Source organism: Caenorhabditis elegans, chromosome II, assembly GCF_000002985.6.
Source record: "Caenorhabditis elegans chromosome II".
NCBI lineage: Eukaryota > Metazoa > Nematoda > Chromadorea > Rhabditida > Rhabditidae > Caenorhabditis > Caenorhabditis elegans.
This window is the reverse complement of record NC_003280.10, coordinates 1,104,942-1,127,844: the sequence shown is the minus strand read 5'-3', so window position 1 is coordinate 1,127,844 and position 22,903 is coordinate 1,104,942. Positions and strand designations below refer to the sequence as shown.

At 36.3% G+C, this 22,903-nt stretch overlaps 6 protein-coding genes and 2 non-coding genes across 11 annotated transcripts; 5 read left to right on the top strand and 3 right to left on the bottom strand.

Moving 5' to 3' along the window:
* Window positions 1-53: 53 nt before the first annotated feature.
* eri-3 (Reverse transcriptase domain-containing protein) lies at window positions 54-4,311 on the bottom strand (the record flags this gene model as incomplete). 3 transcript variants are annotated; one of them, NM_061517.8, is made up of 11 exons in its annotated part: window positions 54-219; window positions 373-461; window positions 861-1,094; window positions 1,217-1,392; window positions 1,442-1,522; window positions 1,972-2,138; window positions 2,461-2,805; window positions 3,386-3,567; window positions 3,739-3,910; window positions 4,085-4,158; window positions 4,204-4,311. In NM_061517.8, the coding sequence occupies 11 exons, from the start codon at window positions 4,307-4,309 to the stop codon at window positions 109-111; spliced, it is 1,737 nt and encodes a 578-aa protein (NP_493918.2). The 3 variants fall into 3 exon arrangements, with proteins under 3 accessions (NP_493918.2, NP_001305239.1, NP_001305238.1); NM_001318309.3 differs by lacking the exons at window positions 3,386-3,567; window positions 3,739-3,910; window positions 4,085-4,158; window positions 4,204-4,311 and having other exon boundaries at window positions 109-219; window positions 2,461-2,781; NM_001318310.3 differs by lacking the exons at window positions 1,972-2,138; window positions 2,461-2,805; window positions 3,386-3,567; ... (1 more) ...; window positions 4,085-4,158; window positions 4,204-4,311 and having other exon boundaries at window positions 83-219; window positions 1,442-1,518.
* A 268-nt stretch (window positions 4,312-4,579) lies between these two features.
* sut-1 (SUppressor of Tau pathology) lies at window positions 4,580-6,832 on the top strand. 2 transcript variants are annotated; one of them, NM_001129167.3, is made up of 6 exons: window positions 4,580-4,612; window positions 4,673-4,746; window positions 4,797-4,881; window positions 4,979-5,177; window positions 6,040-6,257; window positions 6,657-6,832. In NM_001129167.3, the coding sequence occupies exons 1-6, from the start codon at window positions 4,592-4,594 to the stop codon at window positions 6,765-6,767; spliced, it is 708 nt and encodes a 235-aa protein (NP_001122639.1). In that variant the 5' UTR covers window positions 4,580-4,591; the 3' UTR covers window positions 6,768-6,832. The 2 variants fall into 2 exon arrangements, with proteins under 2 accessions (NP_001122639.1, NP_493917.2); NM_061516.6 differs by having other exon boundaries at window positions 4,586-4,612; window positions 6,043-6,257; window positions 6,657-6,798.
* A 2,970-nt stretch (window positions 6,833-9,802) lies between these two features.
* Window positions 9,803-12,239, top strand: lips-13 (LIPaSe related). Its single transcript, NM_061515.4, has 5 exons — window positions 9,803-9,999; window positions 10,620-10,978; window positions 11,528-11,636; window positions 11,890-12,007; window positions 12,131-12,239. Exons 1-5 carry the CDS (start codon window positions 9,812-9,814, stop codon window positions 12,191-12,193), a joined length of 837 nt encoding a protein of 278 aa, NP_493916.2. The 5' UTR covers window positions 9,803-9,811; the 3' UTR covers window positions 12,194-12,239.
* A 1,372-nt stretch (window positions 12,240-13,611) lies between these two features.
* Window positions 13,612-15,661, top strand: lips-12 (LIPaSe related). Its single transcript, NM_061514.3, has 5 exons — window positions 13,612-13,806; window positions 14,340-14,695; window positions 15,035-15,143; window positions 15,382-15,499; window positions 15,553-15,661. The coding sequence occupies exons 1-5, from the start codon at window positions 13,619-13,621 to the stop codon at window positions 15,613-15,615; spliced, it is 834 nt and encodes a 277-aa protein (NP_493915.1). The 5' UTR covers window positions 13,612-13,618; the 3' UTR covers window positions 15,616-15,661.
* Window positions 15,662-16,843: 1,182 nt separating this feature from the next.
* On the top strand, window positions 16,844-19,004 carry lips-11 (LIPaSe related; the record flags this gene model as incomplete). Its single annotated transcript, NM_061513.2, has 5 exons — window positions 16,844-17,040; window positions 17,661-18,016; window positions 18,269-18,419; window positions 18,780-18,891; window positions 18,945-19,004. The coding sequence occupies exons 1-5, from the start codon at window positions 16,853-16,855 to the stop codon at window positions 19,002-19,004; spliced, it is 867 nt and encodes a 288-aa protein (NP_493914.1). The 5' UTR covers window positions 16,844-16,852.
* A 1,876-nt stretch (window positions 19,005-20,880) lies between these two features.
* Window positions 20,881-22,903, top strand: col-40 (Cuticle collagen 40). Its single transcript, NM_061512.5, has 4 exons — window positions 20,881-20,979; window positions 21,548-21,645; window positions 21,694-21,744; window positions 22,098-22,903. Exons 1-4 carry the CDS (start codon window positions 20,922-20,924, stop codon window positions 22,797-22,799), a joined length of 909 nt encoding a protein of 302 aa, NP_493913.2. The 5' UTR covers window positions 20,881-20,921; the 3' UTR covers window positions 22,800-22,903.
* On the bottom strand, window positions 20,917-20,985 carry T13B5.11. The gene has a single exon (NR_050826.1). It is a non-coding gene; the product is annotated as an Unclassified non-coding RNA T13B5.11 (non-coding RNA).
* Window positions 21,606-21,826, bottom strand: T13B5.10. The gene has a single exon (NR_050825.1). It is a non-coding gene; the product is annotated as an Unclassified non-coding RNA T13B5.10 (non-coding RNA).

The window sequence follows — 22,903 nt, the reverse complement described above, 5'->3', positions numbered from 1 at the left end:
TAAATTATGGGTGGGAAACCCGAAAAAGGCGATAAAAAATCAGAAAAATGAGAAAAAAATCGATAAAACTATTTATATTTTTTTTTTAAATTCACACGAGTTAGTTTTTCATTCAATAAACGGGGATTCTGTACAATCTTTGATAATATTCCGCCGAGTTTCCATTTTCTGCACAATTTCGACGGGATGGTCCCGTGGGACGGTTCGCCGGTACCACCACTGAAAAAAAAAATCGATTTTTGGGTGGAAAATTGGCTATTTTCTCAATGTAGCGCACTTGCAGCACGCGGTCGGCGGGAAATTTGAATTTTTTGTTGAAAAATACAATTTTCAAGCTGCAAATGCGCTCCAATCGACAAAAATCCATATTACCCCGCCGGCGAGCGGTCGATTTTCGGAATTTTCCTCGATTTTCGGGCAAAATGTGCTCATAAACGTCCATTGCACGTCGTCGTAGATTCCTGAACGGAAAAAGGGCTTAAAATTGAAAATTTGACTGAAAGTCCAAGTTTTTGGGTGGAAAAATGAAAATTTGGGCATAGCTTCCGCATCTCCGGTGGCAAATGTGCTCTACGGATAATCCAGGGCTGGAAAATACGGATTTTAATGGATTTTAAGCTTTTTAGCTTAAAAAATCATAAAAAATACTTGTTTTCGACCCCAGATTAGGCGTAAAGAACAGAAGCCACAATTTTTACTTTTTAGGGAAAAATCCGATGGTTACTGTAGCTACAGTACCCCCAAATCAGAAAAATGCTCCATTTTAGGGAAAAATAGGCAAAAAACCTTCGAAAATTCATGTTTTAACCGGCTAAAACATGCAAAAAACGCCATTTTTTCGCGAAAAATCCAATTTTTACCAATATATCTCCGTTCTGTGGGCTTCCAGCGAGTATCGGGTAGCACGAAATGCGGCTTCACACGTTGATTCAACGCAAAACCCTCCGCGTCCATAAGTGCTCCAAAGAGCTCGCGAATCTCGTCGACCGTCGGTTTTTCAACGATTTCCACACGTTTTTTCGGATTTTTCGGGAAATATTCCACAATTTTTGGAGTTTCCGCTGCTTTTTCCGGTTTGTTGAGGCCAAATGGTTCTGAAAACAGGATTTTTATACGAAAAATTCAAATTTCGCGGGGATCGCACGCTGCAAATGCGCTCCAATGCGAATTTTCGCCGATTTTCGCATTAGAGCGCATTTGCAACATCTAAACCTACCCAAAACGTTTTGAATCGATTTTTTCAGCGATTCGCTGTACTTTTTTGGAGTTTTCGGCAAAATTTCACCAAATGTCCTCCAATTTTTGTCGATTTTCTCGATTTTTATGCCCTCGGCAAGTCGATCGATAAAATACGAGTTGATAATCGATTTGGCCTCGCGTTCCGGTAATTCGCTGGAAAAAATCGATATTTTTTGGCTGAAAATTTGAATTTTTGATCTACCTGAAGCATCTGTCGAGGATGAGATGTCGGAGCTTGAATTGAGCACTTTTCGAGTTGAATTTCAGGCAATTCGTCATTTTTCTGCAAAAAAATTGCGTTTTTCCGGGTAAAAAAGCTGAAAACGAAAATTTGGGCATAGCTTCCGCATCTCCGGTGGCAAATGTGATCTACCAGTAATCGGGGATAGAAAATACGGATTTTAATAAATTTTTCTGCTAAAAATTCATTAAAACCGGTATTTTCTACCCCCAGATTAGGGTAGAAGCACAGGAGCCACAAAAAAATATTCGAAAAATGGTGCAAATGCGCTCCGATGCAAAAATCTGAAGAAATTTGCATTGGGGCGCATTTGCAGGAGAGAAATTTAAATTTCAATCAATTTTCCACACAATTTCGGCATTTTTATGAGTGTAAGTGCGCTCTAATGATAAATTTGCGGGAAATTTGAATTTTTGGGTTTTTTAACGGATTTCCTGCTCAAAAATGCCGGAATTTCAAATTTTTCGCTGAAATTTTCGAGATTTCCGTACTTTTTCTTAACCTCTCCCTTTTCCGGCTGCGGTGGCACAAATCTCAAATCATTTTTCGTAGTGGTTTCCGCTTCTTCCGGCGATTTTTCGAGCTTCTTACAATTTTGCAGAATCTCATTATTTTCCAGTACAAAGCTTCTCTGTGTGCTGGCGTGGGCGAGGTAATTCTGGAAAAAAAAAATTTTTTGCAAGTTTTTGAGTGAAAAATTCAAAATTTGGGCATAGCTTCCGCATCTCCGGTGGCAAATGTGCTCTACGAATAATCCAAGGGTAGAAAATACGGCTTTTAATGAATTTTTGGCTCAAAAATAACCAAAAATCCATTAAAATCGGTATTTTTGACCCCCAAATTAAGGTGGAAGCACATAAGCCACGAAAATTCGATTTTTTCAGTTAAAGTGCCAATTTTTAGGTAAAAATCGCGGGAAAAAACACGAAAATCTCAAATTTTTTGCGTAAAAATTGGTAAAAAATCACTAAAAAACGAACATTACACAGAGTGACGTCATAGCCATACCATTTGTATGATGACGTGGCAAATGTGGGGTCGGCAAGCACATTAATCAGTGAGCCAATGCTGACTTTTTCGAGAATATTCGAGTGGCAAGACGTCGAATCAAAGTAGATCGATTCGGAATTTTGCAGGAAATTCGCTTCCATAAAATGATTTTTCATAATTTTTGTGATGACAGCGGCGCCGGATCGGCCCGGCGAATTTCGGCACTTTTCAATGACGAAAAATGGGATTTTATCGACGTTTCCGTGGATTTCGACGCGGAATGGTACTGCCGCCAGGATAACGTCCACCATTCGATTCGTGTTCTCTCGGTGTCTCTGGAAAATTTGAATTTTTGGTGAAAATCCGCTTTTTTAGCCCAAAAATTCAAATTTCCCGCCGACCGCAAGCTGTAAATGCGCTCTATTGCAAATTTTGCATCGGAGCGCATCTGCAGCATGCGATCCGCGGGAAATTTGAAATTTCAGGTTTAAAACTGATATTTTGAACGAAAAAAGTGAATTTTGAGTAGAGATATTCTGTGTAAAGTAGTATTCTGACGGGAAATTTGAATTTTTGAGTTAAATTCTATCAATTTCAACCCAAAAATTCGAATTTCTCGCTGACCGCAAGCTGCAAATGCGCGCTAATGCAAAATTTGCATTGGAGCGCACTCGCAGCACGCGGTGGGTGGGAAATGTTTTTTTAAGTGGAGAATGCACGTTTTTCAGCCAAAATTAAATTTTTCTTCGAAGAAAATTGTTTTTAAAAAAATTTTTCAATGAAAAATCTAATTTTCGGCAATAATTTATTTAAAATTCACTTTTTCAATTAAAAATTCAAAGGCAAAACCCCGTTTTTTTCGCAATTTTCTCAATAGAGCACATTTTTTCCGTTGGAAAATTCAAATTCCCGTACATCTTTAATCTCGAATTCGGTGCGTCCAATGCTATGCGCCTTTAAGGTCTCGTAGCGAATAACAGGCGAGCAGTTCGGATGGAAAGCTACAGTAATATTTCGTTCGGTGACTCCAATTGCGACGCCAGCAGTCGACGGGGAGTTGAATGTGACGAAAACCTGCTCGCGGAGCATTGCACAACCTGAAAATTTGAATTTCTCATGATTTGTTCGGTGGAGCGAGCTTGCAGCATCCGGTCGGCGGGAAATTCAAATTTTTAGGTTATAAACTTGAATTTTCACCGAATTTTCGAATTTGCAAGTGTTTCAGGGTGAATTTTGGCGGGAAATTCGAATTTCCGGGTCAAACTTACACTTATAAACCTCCATTTTCTCGATTTGCACTATAATATGATTCCCGCGGACCACCCGTTCGAAGCTCCGGCTCCAGAAGATCTGAACGACGGATCCCACACCGATTGGGTCGAAATTTGACGGATATTGTATACACGTGGCTTTTGAGAAGATAAAATGAATGCCGGAATCCTGAAAATTGCGAGTTTTTAAATTTTTTGCAAAAAAAAAATTGGAAAATCATGGTTTTTTTTTCGATTTTTAACTGTTTTTTCGTCGTGTTTTTAAGGCAATTTTTGCGATTTTTATCAATAATTTGCATATTTTAGGACTCCAAATATCGATTTTCCCTGGAAATTCCCTTACATCAAACGCCTCCTGCGTAATAACCTCTCCGGTACCATTCGAATAGCATATTATGACACCAGACGAGCTTGAATCTGAATTTACAAGCTTTAAAATCAAATTTGGCACTAAAAACTCACAATTTGCGCCTTCAAACTGGTCTTCTTGCTCGATTAAATTGAGTTTTGACTCGGATTCGTGCGATTTCACCCGTAATGGTCGACTATTTACAAGAACGGGTTGCATACCTGAAGAAAAATCGGATTTTTAGGAATTTTTATTGATTTTAACAGAAAAAATCAGAAAAAACGGGAGAAAATGAATAAAAATAGCGAAAAAATCAGCGAAATTAATTCAAAAAATCGTGGTGGCCGAGTCTAAAGTCAAAATGGCCTAGAAAACCCCTCCTCGGCCACCATTTATTTTTTTGAAAAAAATTGTTTTTTATCGATTTTCGCCAGTTTTCCGTCGATTTTCTCCATTTTTTCTCATAAAATCTATAGAAAGTTATTTAAATTTCAGATAATTATGTCGGGAGCCTCGAAAAAAGTGAGTTTTTATCGTTTTTCAAGGATTTTTCGCAGAAAATCGATTTTTCTCTATTTCCAGGTATCAGAGGAAGAGTTGCAGAAGCAATACGCAGACTATCGAGCTCAATTCGAGCAGTGGAAGGAGAATAATAAGTGGGAAACTCGAGTTTCGGGGAAAAATTGCAAATTTGGATGATTTTCAGGGGTTCCATTGGCACGGAGGCTTATAATTCGTATGTACAGCAATTCGAGCAGTGGGAGAAAGAAGTGGAGGCGAGAACGTCACAGGTTCGTAAAAAAAACCTAAAAATTATAGAAAAATCTGGAAAAAAGACAATTTTTGACCCAAAAATGCTGAATTTACTTTAAAATGTTCAATTTTCAGCAACAAAAGCACCGAAAAGCGGCGGCAGTTGACAAGGAGGCAGAAGCGGCGGCGGCCGCCTACGCACAATCACAAGAAGCCTACATGGCACATCATTTGAGAGGAATGGAGCAGACGGAAATGCAGAAAAGAGCCGCTGCTGCAGCTCAGCTCCAGCAGCAACAAATGATGCAGAATATGATGATGCAGAGACCGCCACGTACGGTTTTTAACCGGAAAATTTGAATTTTTCGCTGAAATTTGCATTAGAGCGCATTTGGAACAGCCGAAATTCAAAATTCCGTAAAAATTTGACTTTTTCGCCGATATTTGCATTGGAGCGCCCTTGAAACACGGAGAAATTCAAAATTTTGTAAAAATTTGATTTTTCCACCAAAATTCGCATTGGAGCGCACTTGGAACATTCAATATTTCAAAATTTTATGAAAAGTTGAATTTTGAACCGAAAATCTCAGTTTTCCGCTACAATTCACACTAGAGCACATTTGCAGCACCGAAAAGTTCAATTTTTACGAAAAAATCGAATTTCCCGCTGAAATTAGCATTAGAGCGCACTTGAATCACTCGGAAATTCAAACTTTTGTTAAAATATAAACTTCCGCCTAAAATTTGCATTAGAGCGCACTTTAGACACTAGAAAATTCAAGAATTCTGTGAAAATTTAAATTATTATTTGAAATTTGCATTGGAGCGCACTTGAAACACTTGAAAATTCGAAATTTTGTGAAAATTTGAATTTTTCACCAAAATTCGCATTAGAGCGCACTTGAAACACTTGAAATTTCAAAACTTTAGAAAAATTTTGAATTTTCCGTTAAAATTTGTATTGTAGCGCATTTTAGACACTAGAAAATTCGAATTTCTCGCTAAAATTCGCATTAGAGCTGATTTGCAACACCGACAAATTCAATTTTTAGGAAAAATTCGAATTTACCGCCAAAATTCGCATTAGAGCGCACTTGAAACACTCAAAAATTCAAAATTGCCAAAAAATTCAAATTTCCCTCTAAAATTCGCATCAGAGCGCACTTGAAACACTCAAAAATTCAAATTTTTACCAGCAGAACACCAGCAACCACCGCCACAAGACGTGATGTTCGGAGCCGTAGGACGTGTAGCTCAGGGAGCTCCAGCCGCCGCACCACCGCCCACGCAACAACCACCACCACAACTATGGGGAAACAATAAGCCGATCTACGATGCGCGGGACCCACTTTTTGCGAAATGGGGTGAACGAGCGGCGTCGGCACACTGCAAACCGGAGACCGAGCAGCAAATTGTAGGGAATTTTTGGAAAATCCTGGAAAATCTGAAAAATAGCCCGAAAATATCTGAAAATCCCGAGAAAATGGCGTTTTTGAGGTGTTTTTGCCTATTAAAACACGAATTTTGACCCGTTTTTGACATTTTTTCTCAAAAAATGCGTTATTTTCCCCCAAAAGTTCAAAATTCCCGTTAAAATTCAAATTTTAGCCAGAAATTTGAATTTCCTAGCTAATGCAAATACGCTCTACTGATAATCTGTGACTTGTGTGCCTTTATCCTCATTGATGGCTAGAATATCGGTATTCTCGGCTGAAACATGCAATAAATACCGTATTCCAACCAACAATTTGTGCAATAGAGCACATTTGTCACTGGGGATGCGGAAGCTATGCCCAAATTTTGAATTTTTCAGAACCCGGTCGCCTGTTGGCTCCTTCTAGATGCTCTCCGCGAGAAGAAAATGGTCCTGGCTCCGCACTCGAACACGTGTCCTCCTCCACAAATCGGTGGACATCAAATTTGATAAATTTTGTACAATTAAATAAAAATATTTTTTTTTCACTTTTAATGAATTTTCAACAAATTCCACCGTTTTTTTTTTCGTTTTTTGGGGAGTTGATAGGCGTGTAGGCATGTAGGTAGGCTTGAGGTAGGCACGAGACAGGTGTGTAGGCAAAAATTTAGAGAATAGGCATGTATGCAGATAGGTAGGCATGATGTAGTTGTGTAGGCATCAGGTAAGAGTGTAGGCACGTTGGTTAGCATTAGGTAGGAGTGTATGCAGATATGTAGACATGATGTTAGCATGTAGGTATGAGGTAAAAGTGTAGGCGCGTAGGCAGGTATGCTGTAGGTAGGCAGGTAGGCGTGTAGGCATAAGCTAAGAGTGTAGGCACGTAGGTAGGGATGAGGTAGGTACGTCGGTTAGCATGAGAGAGGCATGTAGGCACGTAGGCACGTGACAGAGTAAGGATATTATAATTGAATCAAGGTGATGCTCTTTTTTTAGTAAAAGTGTGCACTTTTGGATTTTTAGGTAAAGCCATGTTTAGAAATTCATAAAAAAAAATTTCTGTCATTGCGTGGAATCGAACCCCAGACCCATTTCGTACCAGTCAGCCCTCTTACCAGTTGAGCCAAAAATTCAATTTTTCGGAAATTTTCAGAAAACTTAGAAAATCATTTTTATTCAGAATTCAGCCTTTTTATAGGTAGGTGTTTCAAAGAGTTCAAAACTAAAAAAATTAACTTCCGCCACTTATTTCAAAAAGTGTCCTGAATAAAACAATAGAAAGTTCCGGGGACACATTCCAAAAGTTCAAATGAAAAATGTTTAGGGTAATGTTTAGGGAACAGTCCAATTTGTGTGTTTTCAGTGCATTTTGTACTGTGGTTGTAAGTGTGAACTTTTCTGAATAGCTAGAGCGTTTAATGACAGTAAGCTTAATTTTCTTGTTTAAGAACAATACCACGACGAAATTTGTAGCTCAATTGCAAAAATGCATAACAACTAGATTCATGTGCACCATGATGTCGGCCTCTAAGCATGCCAGTAGCCAAAAAGTGGCGGGATCTCACAGAAATGTTTTACTATCGAGACGAGGAACAGTCCAATTTAGACCAAAATTCACGAGAGATGTTGGAATAGTGTCTTGAACATATCCCCACATTTTTGATGTTGTATCTCAGGTGGGAGCCGAGATCCACGTTTCAGGCCCTTCGGCGCCATTAGGGCTCCACGGAAGTACGAATTGGGACAAAACTGTCTGTGGTTGTAGGAAAAGCTACACTGCACTGATATTCACTCGAAATTATTGATGTGCTGTTTAACTGTCTCTCTAAATTTGAAAGTTTTGAAAAAATCAACAAAAAATTGAGGGTGGCGTATAGAACTTGTACGGCCAATTTTTCGATTTATTGACCTCATTTCTTTAGTTTTTGAGGTAAGGTCATGAAAATTCATGATCCTAGGTTTTTTAGGATTTGGAATCGAATGGCATTAGCAGAATTTTTCTTAAAAGTACGCACGTGGCCACAGGAATACATTTTGGGGGTGGCGTATAGAACTTGTACGCACTGTAGAAAAACAAGACAACAACCAAGAAGGCGCTAGGCTTTAACTTAAAACATAAGTCATGTACAAGAGCTTAAATCGACAACACTTTGAATGGTTATTAACTTCACGGATAACAACGTTTTAAGTCAGGAAGCGTGGATCACAAAAATCATAATCATTTTTCAACATCAAAACTCAAGTGTCGTTAATGAAGAGCACGTACTAGCCAAATTTTCACTTACGAAATGATGATATGGTACCACTATGTCGAGAACTGTCCTGAATATCAAAGACAGATACTAAGTAGGCCATTTTGTCTGCCTAGCGCCTTCTTGGTTGTTGTCTTGTTTTCTATTTGTTTCTTTTTGAAAACCAGTAAAATATAAATATAGATGTTTTTTTGTTGATTTTATGGTTTTTTTTCCAAAAATAGCAAATATTTCACTTTTTGGTCAAGTCAGAGGTCAGCAGGAAACTTGAGATCCTTGAACTTTTTCGGGTTTTGAATTTCCATCGAACATTCTGGCATGTTGCCAACAATAGTATAATTCAGGATATTTTTTTTGCAGAAAAATCTCTATTTTGGCTCCTAACCTTGAAAGGTCTTAATGAAAATTCTCTGGCGTCATGGCAATTGTCGCGAATCCTCTGACAGGTTCGAGGCGAAGCCGAGAACCTACGCCCGACTGGGGGACTCGCCCTACATCCCCTACAACTGGCGGGCCCGCAGGGCCCGCTAGTCCCAATTTTGAGAAAGTGAATGTGGGGAATATACTGAAAAGATAATTAAATTGGTATCCATTAAAAAAACGGGGAAATCCGTTGACAGCGTAAAAAACTAGCTTAAAAATGTTAATTGCCGCGCAACTTCTTGACGTTCCAGAGTGATCTATTTGCGTAAACTTATCAAGTTTTTCAAGTTCGGAAAAAATAAAAATGTACTGAAAATGCTGTTCGGCTGTAAAAAAAGATGATTACATTTTGATTTCTATGGGAGACATGCGCGGTCGACATTTTTCGGGTTTCGCGCCGCACTATACAAAAGGCGCGGCTCGTGGCGCAAGGCAGGCGGAGGTCGCCGAAAACTAGTTCTTAAGTTTTTTCTTAAAAAGCTTCTAACTTAAGTTTCCTGAAACCATTAAAATCCTTCCAAACCAGTTTTTGAGTAGTTTTACGAGCCTCTAAAGTAGTGAAAAATGTTTTTTTGGTATTTCTGAATAAAGGTGTCATTTAAGTATTATTTTAAATTTGATAATGAGCTTAAAAATGCAATCAGTAAAATGAGTTTGACAATGCTTTTGTTATTCCACCGTGATAGAACCTAAAAAACACAACTGATAAGACACCTAAGTGCCTAGACTTGGCAACGGAAGTAGGCGGGTTTGGAATTTTTGAAACGTGGCTTAAGTTGTATAAAAATGTACGGCCAAAATTTAATTTTAGCCAGTTTTTAAGTTTTCCAATTCTCCTAAATTCCAAATTATATACAGATTTTTTTTTTCAGATCCCAAATGAAAATTCTCTTCAACTCAATTGCCCTCGTGGTCCTGGCCACCATTGTCCAAGCGGAGTTTTCGGACAGTTTCCGTAACTACTTTGCTGGTCAACCGGAATTGCTGAAAGTTTTGTCTAGAAACGACCTTTTTGGAGCTAATAGATGTTTTGGAGGTGGAAATCATGTTGGAGGAGTTAAGACAGAGTAATTAATTAAATCTTTTCCGGATATTTTTCACAATTTCCCGAAATTTTTGGAAATATTTCCCGGTTCCTCTAGACTTTTCTAAATTTTTCCAAATTATCGAAATGTTTCTTCTTTTCTAGAATATTTTCTAGAGCATTCTTAACTCAGAAAAATTTTCAGCAGCTTCTCAAATTTTTCCAAAACTTTCCAGAATTTTTTAGACAATTCTCTAATTTTTTTCAAAATTTTTGTTTCAATTTTTTTAGAACTCAAATTTTCTACAAAGTTTTGAAACCTTTCAAAAGTTACTCAGAAGTTATTAAAACTTTTATTAAAATCTTTTCTCAAACATTTTTTCAAACTTCCCAGAAACGTCTAGATAGTTCTCTAAAAATATATCTGAATTTAAAAAAAATTTTTTAACATTTTCTAGAACATTTCTAACAAAAAAATCAAAAAGTTGCTCAGATTTTTCAAAAATTTCCAGAAATTTCCAGACTTTTTCGGTTTTTTGATTTATCGACAAAATTACTAGTTGGATTAAATTTGAATTTCCCGCTTTTAAAAAAGTTAAAAACGCCATCTTTAGCCATTTATTTGAAACAAACCAAGGTAAATTTTTTACATTTAAATTTCAGAAGAGTCCCTATCATCATCGTACACGCCGGAGCCAGCAATGCTGGCGTAATACAGAAATACTACAGACCTCAATATATAGAAAGAGGATATAGTGATGAAACCGTCTACACAACAACATGGGGCAATACAACCGACACTTCTCAACGAAATCTTGAGATGAAGTGTGAATATGTGAAACAAATCAGAAGACTTATTCTTGCAGTCTCAAACTTTACGAATAATCAGGTTGATATTGTGGCACATGGAGAAGGATCCCCAATTGCAAGAAAAGCGGTGATTGGAGGAAAATGTGTGGATACTAATGAAGAACTGGGAGTTCCACTGACGAAGTCAGTTAGAGCATTTGTTTCTGACAAAGGTACATTTTTGCATTTTTGCTTCCCTGGGAGGCAGGCGCGGTTACTGGGCCTACCGCCGACCTCTCGCCTCATTTCTGCACTATGGTGAGAAGTAAGCGGTCACATATTCCAAAATGTTAGTTTTAGAAGCGGCCGACACTTTTCGGGTTTCGCGCCGCACTATACAGGAGGCGAGGACAGGCGAATTGGCGTCTGCATGGATGCACTACGAAAAAATTAAATTAAAAAATTTTCGAATTTTTTGTTGAAGACAAATGGAAAATTTGAAGTTTTAACTATTTTCCAGCCGGAAATTTAAATTTTTTGAAATGTTTTTCTTTACAAATTTCGGCAAGAATTTCCTTTTTTCAATCAAAAAATTTATCAAGCATTCTTCGAAATTAAAAAGAAAAAACATTTTAATTGATTAAATTTGAATTTTTAAGCAGAAATTTTAGAACAATTTACTCAAAAAATTTTCAAAAAAAAAGAAAACAATTCATGGAAAATTCGAATTTTAAAATATCCAACAAAAATTTTGGCAGGAAATTCAAAATTCTTATTTTCAGGAATAAATGGAGGTATTCCATGCGACCCCAAATATGATACACGTCGAACTTGTCTGAATATGGACATCGGGCTCAACTGTGCATCCAAGTTTATGAAAGACATAAATGCGTGGGTTTATATTCCAAAAAGTACAAAAAAATCAATAAATGGGCGTGGCCTATTATTGATTTTTCTAACATTCTATCTTTTTTTTTTAAATATAATAGAACATAACAAATGAATCAATAAAATGTTTTTAGCAATTTTTTTTGCCAAAAAACTACTTTTTTGACAATAATTTTTTTTCGAAAAATTCCAAAAATGCCCGTATACAAAATTTTTTTGAAAAAATCGTTTTTAAATTTGAAAACCAACGTTTCAGCAAAGGAAAGCGAGAAGCCGTTCACTCGATTCACTCCCTGGCCCAACTTCGCCCTTGGGCAAATAAAATGAACTGCGGCTTAGACGTCTACCTCATTCCCGACTCAAAAGTTTTCAGAGTAGGTTATTTTGTTCATTTTCAACGATCTTTAAAGAGTTTTCTCTCCGATTTCTCAAATTTTTTCAGTATGACTACAAATTCCCTGCGCAATTTTAAAATTTTAATTTCCTTTATTTTTCAGTATGATTACAATGGCATCGAAGAGAATGTTCACCGCGTTGTGGAGATTCTCAAAAATCAATAATCACCTGATTTTTCAAGTTTTGTTCTAATAAATATTCAGCATGCAATGTTTGAATCTGGCATATTACACACAAAAATTGAATTAAAAAAAAAGGAGCCTATTATTGATTTTTCTTGAATTTTGCTAAAAATGTTGATTTTTGGGGTCGGAGCTTTTTCACTTAAAGGCACATTTTCCCATAGTAAACTCAAAGTCAATTTAAAGAGGGAGTAGTGTGAGTGGGGAAATTACTAAAACAAATTAGTATCCAAAAACTGGAAAATCCGTTAACATCCTGATTGATAAACTAGCTGCAAGATTTGAATTGCCGCGCAAATTCTCGGCGTTCCAGAATGATCTATTTGCGTAAGCAATTAGTTTAAGCAGAATTGTTGAAGCAATATATCAAGTTTTTCAAGTTCGGAAAAAAAATTTAAAAATGTACCGCAAATGTTGTTCGGCTGAAAAAAGATGATTACATGTTTAAAATGATTACAGGCAACACACACAAAAACAAGATAAAATGAAAATCAAGTTCCAACCGCTGCGACACTGAAAAGTTGCCAAAATTTGAGATTTGAGCTAAAAAAAATTACTATTCTTTTCAAAACTTTGAGCGGCCATAACTTTTTTTTTGAGAAATTTTCAGAACGCCACATTACGAAATTTGGTAGTTTTGGAACATTTTGGGTTCATAAAAGCCAAGTCTGAAATTTTGACAGCTTATCATTTGTGGAAGTTTATGCTATTCTACATATATGACTCTAATATTCCAATAAAAAAGAACACTAATTAATCAATATTTTTTCTTTGTAATTTATGGAATTTTAGAGCATTTTAAATTAAAGTCCCAACGATTAAAAAATGCAGCACAGATTAGATTGAACGCTAAAATTTTTTAAGTGAAAACAGATCTGCAAGTAAGATATTTGTTGTAGCGTATGCGCCGCAAGGCTCGCCTCTTTCATAGTGCGGCGTGGAACTCGAAAAGTGTCGGCCGCGTCGAATTATTATTTATTATTATGAGTTATGAATTATTCATATTATTATTGTTTGTCCCTTTTTTGGTAAAATTTTAAGAATTTTGTGAATATGATTTTAACCGATATGTTTTGCTTTTGTACTGAAAACGTACGAGATTTTTTTTGTTGGTAATTCAAAAATGTTCCGGAGCTGAAAAATCGAGTGGTACTGCCAAACATGATCAATGTTATCAGTAAGATGAGTTTGACAATGCTTTTGTTATTCCTCCGTGATAGAACCTGAAAAACACAACTGATAAGACACCTTAGTGCCTAGACTTGGCAACGGAAGTAGGCGGGTTTGGAATGTTTAAGTTGTATAAATGTACGGCCAAAATTTAATTTCAGTCAGTTTTTAAGTTTTCCAATTCTTCCAAACTCCACTAGTTTTTTTTAAAATTTAATTTTTTTTTTCAGATCCCAAATGAAAACTGTCTTCAACTCAATTGTCCTCGTGGCCCTGGCCACCATGGTCCAAGCGGATTTTTCGGAAAAATTCCGTGACCACTTTTCTAATCTACCGGAATTGCTGAAAGACTTGTCTAGAAAAAGTCAACTTGGGCCTGCTGGAAGTTTTGGAGGCGGAAATCATGTTGGAGGAGCTGTGACAAAGTGAGACGATGCTGAAAATTTTTATGAAATTTCTCGACATATTTTGACGCTTCTTAGTTTTGCCAAAATTATCAAAGTTCTTGTCTTCTTTTCTAGACTTAATTGTTCTGGAATTTTTTCTATAGTTTCCGGAATTTTCAAAAATTTCTCTAGCCATTTTGTGTTTATCAAATTTTCCAGAACTTTCTGAAAATTTCTAAACTTTCTCAAAGTTTTTTCAATTGGTTTTAGAACTCTTCCGTACTTTTGGAAAATTCATCTAGATTATTAAAAATAGGACTACAAGTCTCTCAAAACTTTTCAGAACTCTTCAAAAAATTTTTTAGAAATATTCAATTTTTCTAAATTTTTTCTAGATTTTTCAAAATTTTCCAGAAAGTTCCAGAACCTTACTTACAATCATTTTGATTTATGGACAAATTTTATTGTTGAAATAAATTTGAACTTCCCGCAAAAATACTTTATTGAAAGAGAATGTTTTTGCCATTTATCAAAAAAAAATCCAAATTAAATTTTTTAAATTTTTATTTCAGAAAAATCCCTATCATCATCGTACACGGCGGAGGCAACAGTGCTGGCTCATTTGAAAAGTACAGAGATCACTTCATAAAACAAGGATATAGTAATGAAACCGTCTACGCAACATCATGGGGTTTTCCAACAGAAACTATTCAACAAAGTCTTGAGATGAAGTGTGAATATGTGAAACGAATCAGAAAACTTTTTTTCTTAGTTGCAAGTTTTACGGGGGGTAAGGTTGATATTGTGGCGTATGGAGAAGGGGCCCCAATTGCAAGAAAAGCTGTGATTGGAAGAAACTGTGTGGATACAAATCAAGATACGGGAAATTCACTGAGAAATGAAGTCAGAGCATTTGTTTCTGTTAGAGGTACATTTTTTGCAAGAAATTTTTTGGCTGGATTTTAAAAATTTTGGTTCGAAAAAAATACGAGTTTAATATTTTATTCTTGACTCAAAATTTTGGTTATAATTTCAATATTTTTAATTAAAAAAATGTATCAAAAATTATAATTTTCAATGTAAAAAAAAGCCAAATATTGTTTTTTAAAATATATTTTGGCTTTCCGGATTTTTATGTTAATTTTTCGAATTTTTTTAAACGATTGAATTTGGATTTTTAATAAAAAAAATTGATGGAAAAATCACATTTTCAAATTTCTAACAAAAACAATGGCGGGAAATTCAAATTCAAATTTCTCACTTTCAGGACAAAACGGAGGTATTCTGTGCGACCCGTCAGGTGATAAACGTGCAACATGTCTAAACATGGACATCGGGCTCAACTGTGGATCCAAGTTTATAAAAGACATAAATGCGTGGGTTTATATTCCAAAAAGCACAAAAAAATAATAAATGGGCGGAGCTTTTTATAGATTTTTTTAAAGCATGCAAAAAATTAATTTAGTTTAGTTCATAACATTTTTTTGTAAAATTTTTTTTGAATAAAGTTAAAATTTTTTAGCCAAAAAAACTTATTCGTCAATAAATACTAAATACTTAAAAGGCCCTGTTACCAAAGTAAAAAAAATTTAAACTTGATCACCAACTTTTCAGCATTGGAAAGCATTGGAAAGAAGCTGTTCACTCCATTCACTCCATTGTCCCGCTTCTCCCCCAAAAAACCAACTGCGGCTCAGATTCCTGCGGTATTCCATACTCGAAAGTTTACGAGGTTATTTTTTAATGCTTAACGAATTTTATGATTATAATTTTTAAATTTTTCAGTATGATTTCAATGGTGTTGAACAGAATGTCAACCGCGTTGTGGAGATTCTCAAGAAATTATGACCGCCTGATTTTCATATTTTGACCTAATAAATATTAAGCATAAAATGTTTGAACTTGGCATATTATAATACAAAAACAAAAATTGAAAGAGCCAAGAAATGGGCGGAGCCTATTATTGATTATCCTTGTATTTTGCAAAAATTGTTGACAGATGATTTTTTTTCCACACTAACTCTATTGGGAGTTTTTCAACAATTTGATATCCAAAAAAAAGAGGAAAATCCGCTAACAATGTGAAAAACTAGCATCATAATTTGAATTGCCGCGCAGTTTCCTGGCGTTCCAGAATGATCTATTTGTATTTGAAAGAAGACCTTTGAAATAGGCATCTCAAAATTTGCCGAGCTTGGCAAATTCGGCAAATTTCTGTTTCCAATAATTGCCGAGCACGGCAAACTCGGCATAATCGGCAAATTTGCCTGGCTTCGCAAACTCGGAAAAATCTAAGAATTTTGATATTTTTTGGAGCACAAAAATTACTGTTACACTAAGAACACGTTTGCTTGGTTGGAAATGTCCGTGTGGTTCAATTTCATGCCAGTTTACTAGATTTTTGGAGCCGAATCAAGAGTTTTAGTAATTGTTTTTCTGTTCAACTTTTGGTGTACGCGGCAAATCCCGAAATTTGCCGAACTCGGCAAACAGCAAAATATGAAACGTTTATCACAGAACTTGTTAGGGGATTTTTCAAATATATATATATTTTTTTAATTCTTGGAAAAAGCTTGTCTACCTCGAAATACCCTAAAATCATTCAAAAATTTTAAATATTACCATTGAGAGCAAATTTACGGGCCTCTGAAATAGTGGAAAAATGAAAAATTAACTGAAAGTTAATACGAAAATTTTCAAGCTTGTAAAAGATTTTTGGTTGTTCCGGAAATCGGATAATCGGAAAACAGCCACCCTTGTTTCTGACTAATGAGCTAAGAAATTGATTGGTACTTCCATAGTTGATGAATGTTATCAGTAAAATGGGTTTGGCAATGCTTTTGTTATTCCACCGTGATATAAACTGAAAAGCACAACTGATAAGATGAGGCACCTGAGTGTCTAGACATGGCAACGGAAGTGGGCGGGATTGGAATTTTTGAGACGTGGCTTAAGTTGTATAAAACTGACCGGCTAAATTTTAATTTCAGTGAGTTTTTGAGTTTTCCAATTCTCACCCAAATTCCACATTTTATGCATCGCCTAAGTTTTTTTTTTAATTTTAATTTTTTTTTCCAGATCCCGAATGAAAATTCTCTTCAACTCAATTGCCCTCGTGGTCCTGGCCACCATTGTCCAAGCGGAGTTTTCGGACAGTTTCCGTAACTACTTTGCTGGTCAACCGGAATTGCTGAAAGTTTTGTCTAGAAACGACCTTTTTGGAGCTATTGGAAGTTTTGGAGGTGGAAGGCATGTTGGAGGTACTCAAACAAGGTAAGTTCGGTTTTCCTGGGGCAACCAGATTTTTCAAAATTTGCTAACAGCTTCTCAAAAATTTTCCGCAACATTTTCTAATCTTTCTAGTGATTATCAAACTTCCTAGTATTTTTCAATTTTTTTCGATTTTCCTAGACAATTTTCAAAAGTTTCTGATATTTTCTAGTATTTCTGAAGTCTTCCATCAGTTCACGGAATTTTTTAAAATTTTCAGAACTTTATAAACTTACTAGAAGTTCCTTAAATCATTAAAAAAGTTTGTAAACCTTCCAGAAGATTTTTCAAAAATTTTTCAGAACTTTCTAGACAATTCTCCAATTTACTAGAAAATTTGTGAATTTTCTTCAATTGTTTTTAGAATTATTTCGAACGTTTAGAAATCCATCATAAATTTTTAAAAGAAATTTTTGATTTTTTTTTAATTTTCCAAGTTTTAAAAATTTTTGGAATTTTTCAAAATTTCCCAAACCCTCTAGATAGTTCTTTGAAAAAATTATTGTCCTGAAATTTTTTTCAAAAATAAAAACATGAAAGATATTTCCAGAACCATTTATTTTAAAAATTTAATGAAGAAGAATTTTTTAAAGAATCCAAATAAAAATTTTTACATTTTTCAGAAGAGTCCCTCTTATCATCGTACACGGAGGAGGCCTCAGTGCACAGCAATATATAAAATACAAAGACGAATTCATAAAAAGAGGATATAGTGCTGAAACCGTCTACGCAACGTCGTGGGGCATTCCAGCACACACTTATGAACCAAATCTTGAGATGACGTGTGAATATGTGAAACAAATCAGAAAACTTATTATCGCCGTTTCAAAGTTCACGAATAATAGGGTTAATATTGTGGCATATGGAACAGGATCCCCGATTGCAAGAAAAGCGGTGATTGGAGGAAACTGCGTGGATACTAATGAAGATCTGGGAGTTCCACTGACGGCGTCAGTTAGAGCATTTGTTTCTGTTAGAGGTATATGATTTTGAAAGCTGAAAAAATAATCGTAAAATAAAAATTGAAACTGATTTTTCCCAAAAATTTGGCGAATAGTCAAAACTTAATTTTTTTTTAACTTTTTAAATTTTATTTTCCAAAGAACATTTCCCAACTTCCGAATGCAAAATTTAGGTTTTTTTTTTTTTCCAAAAAAATTTTTACGTGTTTTCTTTTTTTCTAAACAAAAACTTGGTGGAAAAATTTAAGTTTTCAACAACATTTTGCCAGATCATTCAAGTTCAAATTCAAATTCAAAATTCATATTTTCTGGACAAAACGGAGGTATTCTGTGCGACCCGTCAGGTGATAAACGTGCAACATGTCTAAACATGGACATCGGGCTCAACTGTGGATCCAAGTTTATAAGAGACATTAATGCGTGAGTTTATGTCCCCAAAAAACACCCTTATTTGATTTTTTTTTTAGATTCCTATACTTTTAAAAATTAAAGAAAAAATCAATAATATTTGGAATTTAAATAATTTTGAAAAAACTCGCCGATTATCGATTTCTTAAAAATTTCCGTATTCCTCATTATTCTTACCAATTTGTTTCATAAAATTTATCTTGAAAAATATTTTTAACAGCATTAAAAAATTTGAATTTTTACCTAAAATTTTTTTTTTTCGAAAATTCTTTAGATACTGTTTTTTTGTTGTTCAAAATGTATTTTTACACTACCTAGACCAAATTTAATTTTTTTTTCTGAAGTTAAACATTTTCACAACCTACGTTTCAGCATAGACAAGCGAGTAGCCCTTTTCCACATTGACTCCATTGTCCCGCTTCTCCTCCAAAAAACCAGCTGTGGCTCAGATCCCTACACCATTCCATACTCGAAAGTTTACGAGGTTATTTTTTAATGCTTAACGAATTTTATGATTATAATTTTTAAATTTTTCAGTATGATTTCAATGGTGTTGAACAGAATGTCAACCGCGTTGTGGAGATTCTCAAGAAATGATGACCGCCTGATTTTCATATTTTTACCTAATAAATATTCAGCATAAAATGTTTGAACTTGGCATATTACAAAAGCAAAAATTGAATGAAGATATGGGTGGAGCCTATTATTGATTTTTTTTCGGATTGTGTTAAAATTGTATTCTTTTGGAATTTTGTGCAAATTTTTGTTTTGGTTAGGTCTGGCAAGCTATTTTTTTCGCAAATTTTTGAAAAATTGCACTTTTGGCTCAACTGGTAACACGGACGACTATGGAGAAATAGGTCGGAGGTTCGACCCACGAGTGTGGTAAAAAATGTTGTTTTATTTTTTATGTTTGTAGTTGATATTTTAATTTCAAAATCCTAAATCTGGAAAAAAAAATTTTTTTTAATTTTCAACCAATTTTTCCCATAAACCCCTATTTTTTATTGCATGGAACTAGATTATCCATAGCAAACAAATGTTTTTATTATCAGCAGTTGTTCCAATACTATCACTTTTCACTTTCTTTTTTGTTGGTGGGAAAACTAGTTGTTTGACGTGGTTTTTCGAGAAATTTCGGAGGTTTTTTTTGTTGGTAAATTTAAATGGTTTCAGTGCTTTTTTATTACAGTTTGAATTGACTGGGAGAGTAATGACTGGTTTTAATTAATGACTATATTTAACTAATGCGGTCAAAACACTGGAACCTTGGCATAGAACGATGATGATGATGATAGTGTTAATATGGTCATTGGGAAGATCGAAGATCTGCGGAAGCTTTAAGAAAAAAAGTTGAAAAATTACAGAAAAATTGGAATTTTTTTAATCGAAAAAAACACAGTTTTTCTTCGAGTTTGTTTAAAAAAATACTATTTTTCGCAAAAACTACTATAAAAACCTAAAAACCACAAAAGAAAATTTTTATCACCACTCCGGGGTCGAACCCCTGACCTATTGCTCAGTAGTCATCCCTCTTACCGGTTGAGCCAAAAGTGCAATTTTTTAAATTTTGTGAAAAACTGGAATCCAGACTGAAAATTTACAGAGAATATGAAAATCAGGTTGAAAATTTCGAAAAATGAGATTCTGAATGAGAAAAATCACGCTTCAGGGTGAAAATCTGAAGAAAACTCTCGAAATCGAGTAAAACGAAATATCTAAGCTTTGTTAGTTGCCACAACTCCTAAGCTGGCAAAATAAAAAAATATTTAACCTTACCGGGCTTTGAACCCCTGACCTATTGCTCCAAAGCGATCCCTGTTACCAGTTGAGCCATCAGTGCCCCTTAAAATTTTCGATGTGAAATTGCGCGGGGAACTCAAAAATCTACGTAAAAATAATTGCTTTCTGGCAAAAAATTAAAAATTTTCGGAAAACAAGTATTATTATCAAAAATCAATCCAAATAAAAATATTTTGCCCTTGTGGGGATCGAACCCCAGACCCACTCCCCAAAGTCATCCCTGCTACCAGTTGAGCCAAAAGTGCAAATTTTGGATTTCGAAAAAAAAAGATTTCGATGTAAAATTACACGAAGAACTCGAAAATCTAATTCAAAATTCTTGAAAAATTAGGGAAAGTCTTCAGATTTTAACTAAACTAAACGCCTCCCCAAGCAGTTTGTTTGCATAATATCTCCAAAAATCATAAAGATCTAGATCTTCTTCAGCCCAAATAAACTAATGATGCCCTTTTCCAAGTATATCTTTTCCCTAATAAAAGATGCCTATCATCATCTACAACCATCCCGTTAACTAACTAGTACCAGAGAGAGAACAAGAGATTCAGAGAAAAACAGTGCCAGAAAAAAACAGTGAAATAACAAGTTAGCTAGGAGGGAAAAACGGAACAAGTTCCTCTAAGGATCCATATAAAAGTTCCGATTTGGCATTATGTCATTCGTTTGTCTACTGTCATTTTCTGATAGTTGACTTCCCCCTTTACTACAATAATTATGGAAGAGAAACAGAAGATTGCTGAGGCTGAAAGCCTTAAGAAGCTCGCCTTCTTTGGTATGTATTCCTTTTATCTTACGTGAAAACTGATTTTCGTTAAAAAATTCGAAATCTCCTTAATTTTTCCTTTTGAAAAACCCCCATATTGCCCTAGTTACGTTAATTTTGAAATTTTGGCTCTGCGGTGCGATTGCGTCGCGGTCTATCAAAATCTAACTTCGTGGGCACTGCACCAAATACATTTTGAACTTTGAATTTGAATTTCTCTTAAAATTTGCGAAATTTTGACACCCATGTTGCCCTAGTTACGTTAAGCTTGAAATTTTGCCGATGCGGCGCGGTCGCGTTGCGGTTGAATTTATTATAACACGAATTGATACCATTTCTATCGGTTTCCACACAGAGCAACAAGATTTTGCGTTGATAACTGGTTTTTGGAGCTAAACTATACGGAATCACTACGTTTTTTCCAATTTCCAAATTTCGACCGCGACGCAACCGCACCGCTTTACCCTAAATTCCAAAATCTTCAAAATAATGCTAGAATCTTCAAAAAAAATTCAAAACCATTTAAAATTTTGCGAAGAATTTGAATTTCTTGATGAAAACTGACTGAAAATTTCAGGAATCTCGGTGTCCACCATCGCCACCCTGACAGCGATCATCGCCGTGCCAATGCTTTACAATTACATGCAACACGTGCAGTCTTCTCTTCAAAACGAGGTACAGTACTTTTTAAAGGTGCATGGTGTTAAGAAAAACTATTTTCAGGTCGAATTCTGCAAGCACCGAACTGACGGACTCTGGGATGAGTTCCACAGAGTAAGTATTTTCAATTTTCCGTAAATTTTGATTTTTTGTGCAGAGCTGTTAGGGTCTTGTGTAAAAATTCAAACTCTCCACAAAAGTTGCTGAATTTTGACACCCATATCGACCAGGCTAGGTGAATTTTGAGATTTTAACCTTGCGTCGCGGTCGCGTCGCGGCTGATTTTTACAATTGCTCAGGACAAAGTCGGACACAATTTTTAATTAAAAATTCGTGTTCTTCATAAAATTTGCTGAATTTTGACACCCATTTTGACTTGTTTAGGTAAATTCTGAAATTTTAACCATGCGTCGCGGTTGCGTCGCGGTTTTCATATAAAAATCGATATTAATCGATACTTTTTGCAGTTCGAGACAGTGAAAGGAGTCGACTCTCGTATCAAGAGAGACACTCGCTCTCGTCGTGGAGGATACGCTGAGGGAGGAGCCGCAGCTGGCGGAGGTGGAGGTGGAGGAGGATCGTGCTGCTCTTGCGGAATCGGAGCCGCCGGACCAGCCGGAGCCCCAGGAAAGGACGGAGCTCCAGGAGAGGACGGAAAGGCCGGAAACCCGGGAACCGCCGGATCCGACGCCGAGGCTGCCGCCGCTCCAACCGCCTCCGACTTCTGCTTCGACTGCCCACCAGGACCAGCCGGACCAGCTGGAGGACCAGGACCAGCCGGACCACCAGGACCGGCCGGAGCCGACGGAAATACTCCATCAGGAGGTGGCGAAGGACCAGCCGGACCACCAGGACCACCAGGACCAGCCGGAAACCCAGGAACCGACGGAGCCCCAGGAAACCCAGGAGCCCCAGGACAAGTCACCGAGACTCCAGGAACCCCAGGACCAGCCGGAGCCGCCGGACCACCAGGACCACCAGGACCAGCTGGAAACCCAGGATCCGCTGGAGCTTCCGAGCCAGGACCAGCTGGACCAGCTGGAGATGCTGGACCAGACGGAGCACCAGGAAACGCTGGAGCCCCAGGAGCACCAGGAGAGGCCGGAGCACCAGGATCCGGAGGAGGATGCGACCACTGCCCACCACCACGTACCGCCCCAGGATATTAAGAGGGGTGTCTGTCGACGATCATTTTTCTTTCATTTTTTGGTTCAGTGCCATTTCTTACTTCTCTTTTTTAAGGGAAACAGCAATAAAAATGAGTAATTTCAAA

Bases quoted from the DNA above. Each gene is read 5' to 3' on its own strand.
- sut-1 (NM_001129167.3), top strand. From the start codon at position 4,592: ATGTCGGGAGCCTCGAAAAAA. The intron at 4,882-4,978 runs GTTCGTAAAAAA...TTCAATTTTCAG, and splicing joins TGGAGGCGAGAACGTCACAG to CAACAAAAGCACCGAAAAGC. The intron at 6,258-6,656 runs GTAGGGAATTTT...TGAATTTTTCAG, and splicing joins CGGAGACCGAGCAGCAAATT to AACCCGGTCGCCTGTTGGCT.
- lips-12 (NM_061514.3), top strand. From the start codon at position 13,619: ATGAAAACTGTCTTCAACTCAATTGTCCTCGTGGCCCTGGCCACCATG. The intron at 14,696-15,034 runs GTACATTTTTTG...TCTCACTTTCAG, and splicing joins AGCATTTGTTTCTGTTAGAG to GACAAAACGGAGGTATTCTG. The intron at 15,144-15,381 runs GTGGGTTTATAT...CCAACTTTTCAG, and splicing joins TTTATAAAAGACATAAATGC to CATTGGAAAGCATTGGAAAG.
- lips-13 (NM_061515.4), top strand. From the start codon at position 9,812: ATGAAAATTCTCTTCAACTCAATTGCCCTCGTGGTCCTGGCCACCATT. The intron at 10,000-10,619 runs GTAATTAATTAA...TTTAAATTTCAG, and splicing joins GTTGGAGGAGTTAAGACAGA to AAGAGTCCCTATCATCATCG. The intron at 11,637-11,889 runs GTGGGTTTATAT...CCAACGTTTCAG, and splicing joins TTTATGAAAGACATAAATGC to CAAAGGAAAGCGAGAAGCCG.
- col-40 (NM_061512.5), top strand. From the start codon at position 20,922: ATGGAAGAGAAACAGAAGATTGCTGAGGCTGAAAGCCTTAAGAAGCTC. The intron at 21,646-21,693 runs GTACAGTACTTT...AACTATTTTCAG, and splicing joins AGTCTTCTCTTCAAAACGAG to GTCGAATTCTGCAAGCACCG. The intron at 21,745-22,097 runs GTAAGTATTTTC...TACTTTTTGCAG, and splicing joins TCTGGGATGAGTTCCACAGA to TTCGAGACAGTGAAAGGAGT.